General features: G+C 48.0%; 1 protein-coding gene across 1 annotated transcript in view; it reads left to right on the forward strand.

Annotated features, from left to right (window-relative positions):
• Nucleotides 1-9,928, forward strand: part of GRM7 (glutamate receptor, metabotropic 7) — a gene marked incomplete at its 5' end in the record, with an annotated part of 64,786 nt that overhangs the window by 43,506 nt on the left and 11,352 nt on the right. The window contains 1 exon segment of the mRNA XM_010145823.1: nt 2,043-2,182. Coding sequence (XP_010144125.1) covers nt 2,043-2,182 — 140 coding nt within the window.

Genomic DNA, 9,928 nt, shown 5'->3' on the forward strand with positions numbered 1-9,928 from the left:
TCCCTACAGAGCCCAGACTGATACATTCTCTCTGTAGGACCTCTGAGGTCCTTAACAGCACCTGTCCTTCACACTGGCCTTCTGCTCATCCGCCCCGTTGTTGACTGCCAGCCCCTTGAGCAGGGGGAACCTGCTCTGGGTGCCCAGCCAGGGGATGGAGACCCCATGGCTTACCTCATGCACGTGGTGGGGTGGCCATGGCTTAGCCAGGAGGGGACTGGGTGGTATTCGTGATGGCCCGTGGAGGTGACTGTGACACACCCTGCGCTGCTTCCCTCCAGTCTACAGAAGACTTGGAGGCAGCAGAGTTTGGCTCAGCACTGTTGTCTTCAGCATGGCCACGGTGATGGCTCCCACCCTCGGTCTGCCTCCTGCCGGGCCGACACGGACGCTCCTTCACGTCCGTGCTGGGCTTTCATCAGGTTGGGGAATGCACAAATGTCTATGTTGCATTTTGGGAGCCTCGCTTGAGCTTCTGCCCTGCAAATCATACTGTTCTGTCAGCTCTGACAAAACCAAGCTTAACTCATGATGAACTGCCTTTTAGGAGCCGTGATTAGCCAAACCCCATTTACCATTTGTGCTGACTTTCCACAGGAGCCACCGAATTACAGCCATTTCTTCCGTTCACTCTAAGTGTTTTCATTCGAAATTATTCTGGCTACATTAATCTGTAATGACAATTAAACATCTGCCTAGTGCTCCTAAGGAGCCGGTAAGGGGAGATTTCCATGGAAGATTTTCTGTACCAGCCTTTGAACTGAATCTGTATCTGATCTCAGAGGATTGTAGGATAGACAGGAAACAATTTACCAGTGCTAGAGTGGAAGCTATGCTAATTCACTCCTTCAAATCTTTCTTCACTCACTGGAATTCAGTGAAGAATGGGAATCATGAAGAAAACCGTAATCTTAAAGTTCAGCGCTACAACAGGAGAGATTTTTCATTGCTTTAGGGAAAAAAAAAGTTATGCAGGAGGAGGAAGCTTTGAATATAGATATGCTGGAGTATTGTCATAATCTTCAATCTTGACACAATATTACTCTACCCTACTGAAACCTGTTTTAATATGTCTTGAAATAAATGTCACGCTCGCAGTTTTCACCCAGAGATCTGAGGAAATGCAAGACAGCTTTGGAGTCTCATCTGAGAAAGGGTTCACACCTAATGCCACGGCACCTAAATCGCAGATGGAGTGCTGAGAACTCACCTGAGGGTCAGGAGGGGCCTGTCCCATCGCGCAGCTGTCAGTGCACCTCCAGTGCTGGCCGGCTTTGCCCAGCACCAGGCAAAAAGGAAGGGTTGAGGGTGGTCTTCTTGCCTTGGCGCTTGCCCTGCGCTTCCTAACCTGTGTTAGTTACCTTAGTACACGACAAATAAAGTTAATTCAGGATCCTGATCCTGAACTGTTCCTGACTGAGAGGCTTTTCAGCCTGTGTCAGTGTCATAGTGCCTAAAAAAGGGAGTACACAAGGAACAGTCTTCCTATAGCTCAGTCTGGCCTTTTCCATCCCAACTGCACGCTGAGGATGGGAATAAGAACATGCTGCGGAGGAGGACGCTATTTCTGGATGCTAGTCAAGATTCACTAGACCTGGACTGACTTCTGACAGCAGTATCTCTCAGAAGCAGATGGAACATTTTCTGGGTGAAAAAAAGATCATTTAGAGGCTCCATTCAGAGGAGTGATTTTCACTAAAGAACTCCCTGAGGAAAGAGAGGTGGGAGGGAGGCTGGAGGGCAGGAGGAAAAGCCTTCCGATATTTCCTGCTTTGTGCAAAGCTAGAGTGAAGTAAGGCTGATCTAGTTTTGCCTGGGTTTCGGTTTGGTTACTAGGTTTGGGCTGTGATAATTAATCTCTGGAAGAGGACTAGGATGATGCCACCATGTCCTGGAGTACCTGTTTTAGGTGACTGGGGAGATAGATGACCTTATCTGAAACACATTGCCAGCCTGAAAGCTCTTAACCATGACTAAATAAAATAGATACTGTGAAGACTTGGCATTGGTTGGTTGGATTTGGTCTTGTTTCCTTCCCCCAGGCAGTGCTGGCACTCCAGTGATGTTCAACAAAAACGGCGATGCCCCTGGGCGCTACGACATCTTCCAGTACCACACCACCAACACCAGCACCCCGGGCTACCGCCTCGTTGGCCAGTGGACAGATGATCTCCAGCTCAACGTGAGTCCATTTTGCTCTCTGCTTGCTCGTTTCTGTCGGGTATAGTCACTAAACGCTTTTTCTCATCCTGCAAAATCAAACAGGGATCTTTCCTTCACAGCTGCACAATGTGGGGCTTTTGCATGTTTTCTGCTTTTATCCTATCCTGCAGCCGTTGCTCTGGACCCTGAGTAGCAAAGCTCCTCAGATTAATACAGACATTAGGTGATCATGCAAATTTTATTACCTTTGTCTGTCTGAAGTCCCTGGTTGCCAACTCAGAAAATGAAGCAGTAATGTGTTGTAGTCTGAAACCAGCGGGCTTTCATTTGCAGTTGCTTTTCATTTTTCCTAGTTAGACTCTTCAGTTTTTCCAGTTTTAGGGAAGATGAAACTAAGTGGGTTTTGAGTGACTCACTTCTCCGCTGTTACGCTTAAGCTCGTAGCAAAGATACCCGGATGAATGAGATGGCCTTTTTGTAGTGACGCCTAAAGGAAAACAAGCACGTAAGAGCAGCTGATCAAAGACCCTCAAGATACTTTGATGTTTTCCAGATGAAAAAAGCACAACGTGTAGATGAGAAAGCTGGAGGCTCTTGTGTTGGTTTCGTCCATGCAAGGACAGTCTGTGCCAGGTCTCTGGAGACCTGGGTTCAGGCCTCCTCCTTGACTTTGTGTAAGTTGCTCGAGCCTCCCATTCATGGGGAAGTGGTACCAGTTTAACCTTAGAGTTATGTGACTGCTCTTAGATGGTTGTTAAAGCACAAAGCCAGTGTTCTCAGTTCGGTTTGACTGCTCTTCAGCAACACAACCCGAATGAAATCGAGATATTCATGAAGTGAAAGGCCAGTTGCTACAGAAGGGTTGTGCTCTCTGAATTCCCACCCAAGGTTATACCATCTGCTTCCCCTAACGTCGTCCATCCTCGATGTGTTGGGGCTCCTTCCCTGCCTCTGCTGCCCGATTTCCTTTGAAAATGGGGTGCAGGGTGAAAGGGAAGGCCCAGCTGAGTGTGATCTGGTGCTGATACACACCCTTGAGAGGTGGCCAGGACATACCTGGCACGCAGTGCATGGTCCCAGCAACTCTGGCTTGTGCCCTGGATCTCTGTATGGACCCAGCACAGCGTTCGCTGCACTCCAGGGATGAGACCATTAATTGTGGGGAAATTGGAGCTACCACCCCAGCCATGGCGCTCGTCAGCTGGGAAGCAGGTCATGGGTTACCTGCTAGACCCAAACACCGTTGCTTGGAGTGTAACCAAATGCAGGACACTTTCTGGGTTTACTGTTTGCATGCGTTCCATTAAATGGAGTAATTAATGTGGGTTACCAAGGGCCCAGTCACTGACTGACCCAGCAAGATTTTGCTACTCTTGAATTTTGGCTCGTTTTCATTTGCCGTGTGCTCTTCCAGTGTTCTTCAACTTCTGATGTTCTATTTAAGGGGAACTATATTAACTTACAATTTACAGTTCTTTTAGCAAAAACATTAATATTTTATAAAGTAAATTCTTCTTTATGTAAACTACACGTCCTGATTCATTAAAATTTAAAGCTAAATTAATGGAGCTTGATTTGTATTCCTGTGGTTGTGTCAAACATTTCCACAAAAAGCTCGCTTTCCTCACCCTCGTATCCTCACGGCTACAGGGTCACGGCAGGAGTTGAGGTTCTCTCCCTAACCTCCCTTCCGTCCCAGTTTTTCAGGCAGGATTAGTGTTGCTGTGATAGTCCCTGTATGTATTGTCGTACAATAATGAAGAAAATTGTGGAGTTTAGAGAAGTCAAGGATTCCCTAAAATAACCAACCGAAACAATAGCTACCATTACATACATCCCAGTTTGTCTTCAGCAGCTGTTGTGGAGCTAATGCTTCAGGATGTATTTCCACAACTCTTATTTCTTGAGTGCCAAACACAAGGGGGAAACACAAGGGTGTTTGGTGAGAGTGCTGACTTTAATTGAGGAAATGCCGAAGTGATGCTTTGTTTCCGAAGAGACTCGTCGCCTTGGGCAGTCTCGTTAGTTCTGCGTGTCTGAATCTCCCCAGTTGCAAAAGAGGCCTATTACGCAGGCCTTCACGGTAAGGATGCTCCGGATCTCAAAGGTGGAGGGTAAATAAGTGCTGAAGACTGTCATAGGTGAGTAAATATTTTCCTCTTAATCATTGTCTTCATTCATAGAAGGAGCAAGAACGTTCTGTCATTTTATTTCCCTGGAAGTAGCGCTACCGTCCAGTCTGTCGTTGGTCCAGTCTCCGGTGGTACGTGTCGCTCACAGTGGTGTGGGGTGGGAGGCAGGAGCACGGGGGGCACAGGGACACCGGACAGCCGTACCGGATTCTTCCATGTAAAATTACAGGAAAACTTCTTCTCCCGTTTCCCTTTCTGTTGCGTAAGCTGGTGCATAGACTGAGGAGATCTTCAACGGCACGTTTGCAAGTCTCAAAATACGCTTTATCAGTTTTTCTTTTTGTTGCCATGAGTTTATAAATCTGGTTTCGCGAAGTGTCTGAGGCTGACTGTGTATTTTCTCAGTCCCAATTGCTTCTCCATGTCTCCATATCACCGTTGCTTTTTCGACGTCTGGCAGAAATGCGCAGTGAAGGCAGATGTCTGTCCCCTTCCCACACAGGAGCCAGGCTCTGCCCTCCCTTTAGCGAGGGTCTCCTCTGAGTGCAGTTGGCTCACCCTGGATTTACATTTTGGTATCCGAGGTCAGAATTTGGTTGATAACCAAGAAAATATTTTGACTTTTCACTGCAGCAAACCTGGGGCACAGTGTAGCTCTACGTAAGGGCACAATAATCACCACGTTTTCTTTGGCTTGCTCGATGTCAAGCAACCCAGCACAGCTTGGCCGAGTACCCAGTGCAGGATTTAGTAGCAATTCTGGCTGTATTTCACAACATCTACGCAAGAATAAAATGAGCAGATGTCTAATTATAAATGGCTTGGCCAGGATTCCATGAAAAACTGTTGCAGTGCTTTGTTCTTCCTGCAGTGAGCTTGTGATTACGGGATGCCCACCCACCTCCCGTACGGCCACGGAATGGCTCCTCCTGCCTCTCTGTCCCTTATGAAAATGCTGTCAAGCTCTGTCAGCCCCTTTTTGGCCCCCTCCGTGCAGATTTAGTGTGCAATATTTACAATATGTTCGCTGCCTCCTGCAATTTGAACCGCTTTGCCCTGAATTTTGGGATTGGAGGTTTGGCCAGCTGCAGCCCCACTGAAATCCTCCATCATGACCCCGGAGCCGTTTGAATAGCAAAGATATACAGCCTCTACAGCGAGACAATAAAACCATTGACCACAGCAGTATTAGCCTCTGAAACCAGGACCGGATTTTACTCTGCTGGTGGGGAGGGCGTACTTACGGACTACGAGGTAGTTGCAGCGTTTTGAGGAGGAATATGCTGCCTGTATTTGGCTTTAATGTGTTTCAAAAGCCCAGAGTGCTCATGGTGAAGCGGAGGAAATCTGCCATGGGGAAAAGAGGGGTGTTGGTACCAGCTGGTTTTCATTGTCGTACATTTCAGCCGGGTAATGTGGTGTTTTCTCTTCAGCAATAACTAGATCTGGAATGCTTGTGTTGCTCACGCGACAGGAAATCGAGGAGGGCTCTGTGGGGTAAGCAGAGGGCCTAGGAGACATGGGGTCTGCTCTCACGCTTTATGCTTCACTTTGGATTTTAGAAGGGTGATTAACTCTCCACGCTCTGTTTTACCCCATGTTCACCACCGATCCAATAACGATGGTGAAGTATGTCCAACACCGTCTTGACGTGGGTGCCACTGTTGGTCTCTGTAAGGCACTTTGAGGTTGCTCAATAGAAAGCACTACAGAAACACAAGGGACTGGCCAATCAGCTCTGATACATGGCTGGCTCCTACGGATGCAACTTGGAGTTGCATGACAAAACCAGAAACACATCTCTCCTGGAGGAACTGGTGTGCCTGAAGGAGAAAGAAACAGATGACCCTTAGAGGAACTGCAGGTCCTCAAGGGAAATTCGGTGATGCTGCTTCTTTCTCTATACAGAGTGAACTCAGCAGGTCCCAGGTTTATCATGTTTTGCATCCAAAGCTCTACAAGTATCCCTGAGCTGTCAAAATCAAAACATAAAGAAAACAGTCCCTGTGAAATTTCTGAATCTAATTTTTCCAAGGATTTGTCTTCTGCCTATCCTGTCACTGCTGCACTCACCGTCACATTCCTTGTGACTCTCTTCCGTTCTCTCCACAATTTCCCAGCAGTGCCTGATCTCCCTCCCACACCCCTGTATCATTTGCTGTGCCAGTGACAGCCTGTGTTGTGGCTGTACTGGAATTACACATATGCCAACTGGTTATGGTTGGCTGGCCGATCCAGAAGGATGAAGGAGATGCTTACTGTTGGGTGCATCTTTCCCCTAACGATCCACTTGGTTGTACTAATCCTACAGACATCCCTCAGATATTTCTACTTGTAGCAGATGTGCTTCAGATTGGCCAGCAAATTCAAAAGTGATTAGGAAGGATGTTGGTGCAGACAGATGGAGGGAAGGTGGAGGGTGCACATCTCCTGCTTCCTTCAGATTTTCCTCTGACAAGATTTAGAAATCTCCAGCAGCTGTGCAGAAGGAAAAGTAAAGCTAGTCTTGCTGTTAAAAATGTGATTTACACAAAAGCGTTGCCCCGGCAGTAGCCTGCTGTTGGATTTGACAAGCAGGCACACAGGTGCCATCTCTTGTATCGCTGAACTGAGTGGCAGATTTGCATTTGACCAAAAGCCGGAGTTTTGGCTCTTCCTTTCATCTCTACCCTGTTTTGTTGTCATACTGACAAGCTTTTGGGGTGCCATTAAAAGGCTGAGCTCATCTAGTTTTCAGTTTGAGTGATAGTCCTGGTTTGGGTGTGTGAGGCTGAGCCTTGAGCAGGCTGCAGAGACCTGTGTGGGCTCCTGTCTACGGGCACTTTACGGGCTTTCTGTGATCTAGGAACGAAGGAGTTGTTGGGATGTTGAGATCCTGCGTGATGGACCAGGGCTCTTGACCCAGCCCCAAGAAGGAAGGTGTCCACAGGGGAGGTGCTCTCGCCTCTGTTGTGTGGTGGAGCAGCTGAGATGTGGTGCTCCTCTCTTACCATCCCTCCACAACTCGCAGCACGGTGGTGGACGTGATGCTCTGATTCACCTGAGAGTTCCCACCCGTTAAGCGAAGCACAAAGGTTCCTGACAGATTATGTGCATTGTGTGGGTCAAGAATACTCATTTTGTACATGTCCCCGAATAGTGATTTCTGTGGAAAGCTGCCGTGGTCTGTGGCAGGCTGTGGTGTTGGCTGTACTGCGGGTGTTTTCTTGTGTCTCCAGCTACCCGTTCCCCCGAGAGGCAGTAACGGCCCCGGACAAACAGCTGCAGAGGGCCTGCAGCCACGCTCACGCTTGAGGGGGAGCTTTTGTGTGCTTCGCTTTCCTTTTTTATTTGTTTCTTCTTCCACTAATCTGCAAATGTACATTTCATATGAAAGCGCTGTGTGAAATGACTCCCATGGAACACCCTTGTTTACTTGTTAATTGCTCTCGTTAATGGTGTGGAGGAGGAGAGTTTGACCATTAAAAGTAGCATCCGAGCAGCTGGCTCCCACTGGTGCCGGCGATGGTAACTATTGCTCTGTTCTTGCAGAGCAGCTCCTTGAGCAGGGCTGCTGGCGGGTAGCACGGACTTAACCCTTCCTTGGCAAAAGCAGGTCTCGGGGCCCCATCCCTCTGGAAAAGACAACTGGAAAAGATGGTACAGGTATTTCTCCTCAGTCACCGTTGCAGGAGGTTTGAGTTCCTTCAGGATGTGGGAGCTGTGCACATGGTGCCTCCCCACCGGGGCAAACCCCATGCGCTGTTCCCCGCGAGAGGGCAGTGCGCCGGGACGCCCTCCATGGCTTTACCGAATGCACTGCCCCGTGTGTGGGAAAGAGCGGGGAGGAAAACTCCCTGTGCTGGAAGGGCAGCGAACCACTGGGGGTATGTCTAGAGTTAAACATTTGGGGTGCTCAACTGGAGGGAATAAGACACCGGTTTCAGCCCTTCTTTTACTTTTCAAAGAGATGGAAAGGGATAGGGAGGGGGGAAAGTAAAGCATTGTGGGTTTGTCACTTTAGTATGAAAAATGTGATGAGGCATGAGATTCCTCAGCTTTGCAAGGGTAAAGAAAAGAAAGCTCTGAAATTTTTTTGCAGAATTTTAGTGGAATTTCAACTAAATCAATGCCATTGTCGTTTTAGGCAGGATGTGAGTGGATGGCCAGTGTAAATTCAGACGTTAAATCCATAGAATGATCTTCAGCCCTTGGCCACCTTCCACTGCAGCAACTGCCTGTCACAACCCCATTGCTCCCCTCTTCCTCTCCCTGCCTGGTTGCAGCAAGATGTGAGTGCGGCGCTGGTGACAGGCTGGCCCCGAGTGCCATATAATTAAAGTCCCACCAGCCAACCCCAATTTTCTGTGTTCCATCCACTGTTCTTTCAGGGCCTGATTGACCGAGTACAACCTGAGCGAGATAACGGAGCAGCGTTGGTAACGCTACAGCAATCCAGTTAGGGCCTGGACGAGTCCGGCACCAGGTTTCACTCAGAATTCTGAATTTCCTTCTTCCCCGGCCTGTGCGTCATTATGCCACACGTGCTAGACGTGATGAGAAAATTACTGTACCGTTGATGCTGATTCTTTAAAAAGGGAAAAGCGGGACCAAATAATTTGACTAGCAAATACTGGTCTTTGAATCAGCTTGGGAATTAGTAGGATAAATAAACTAAAGCATTCTGAGTTGGCAGGCACTTCAAGATAAATGCTATCCAAATTACACACATGCCATTTGGCACATCGAGTTATTACCCTTTCCCATTTGAAAGTAGCTTATCAGATGGGGCAGAAGTATTCCCTTCTCACAACCGTAAATAACAGGGAAAGAAAAATGATTAGCTCATAAGCACAGATAAACAAACATCAAGCGCTAGTTCCTTTCCCCAAACTTGGGGAAGGTCAACTCATGGCTGTACCATGAAAAATAACTCAGAAAAGGAGTTTTCAGGAGAAAAATCAGAATTCCTGGGTTTGCTTCCAGATGTACCATTGCCATCCAGGCTTGTTAGGTAGGACTTGACCTTGCCGGTTGTCGAGCGTTATGAATGTTAGAAACAATCACGGAATTCGTAGACAGGCATTTGCACACATGAATTTGACTAATTAAACAGCGATTGCTGTGCCCTGGTGTTGAGCTATATTTACGCGCTGTGGTACTTTGGATTGTGGGTTTCTTGCCATGCCGCACAGCGAAACCCCTCAGCCTCGACGCTGTAGGACAGGCACTGAGCAACTGCAGAGCTACAGATACACGGGAAGTCCTGGTGGAGTCAGTGGGCACACGCTGAAGTCGGGGTGCTGATGGCTTGCGCCTCTCCTCTCGCTGCCTCGGCGCTTTATTCTACCTGAGAGTGTCCTTCGTCCTGTTCTCGTGTACGGCTGCATTCTGCACCGCTCTGAGATCTTCGGCTGGAGAACAGCGTGGGTGTCAGCTGGACCAGTTTAGCCGTGGCTGCTCGGGGTTGTACAGAAGGCAGCCTTGTCTAATTATTCACGGGGTACCTCATGATATTTAAGGCTTTTTTATTCAAATTCTAGCGGCAACACAGGTATATTTGAAATAAGATTTATGCAAACATACCCAACCAACCTAAAAAGCAGAAAGTAAAGATTTGAAATACCTTTGACTGAAGGGAGCTTTGTTGACAC

Source organism: Buceros rhinoceros, unplaced genomic scaffold (genome assembly GCF_000710305.1).
Source record: "Buceros rhinoceros silvestris isolate BGI_N320 unplaced genomic scaffold, ASM71030v1 scaffold17621, whole genome shotgun sequence".
Taxonomy (NCBI): Eukaryota; Metazoa; Chordata; class Aves; order Bucerotiformes; family Bucerotidae; genus Buceros; species Buceros rhinoceros.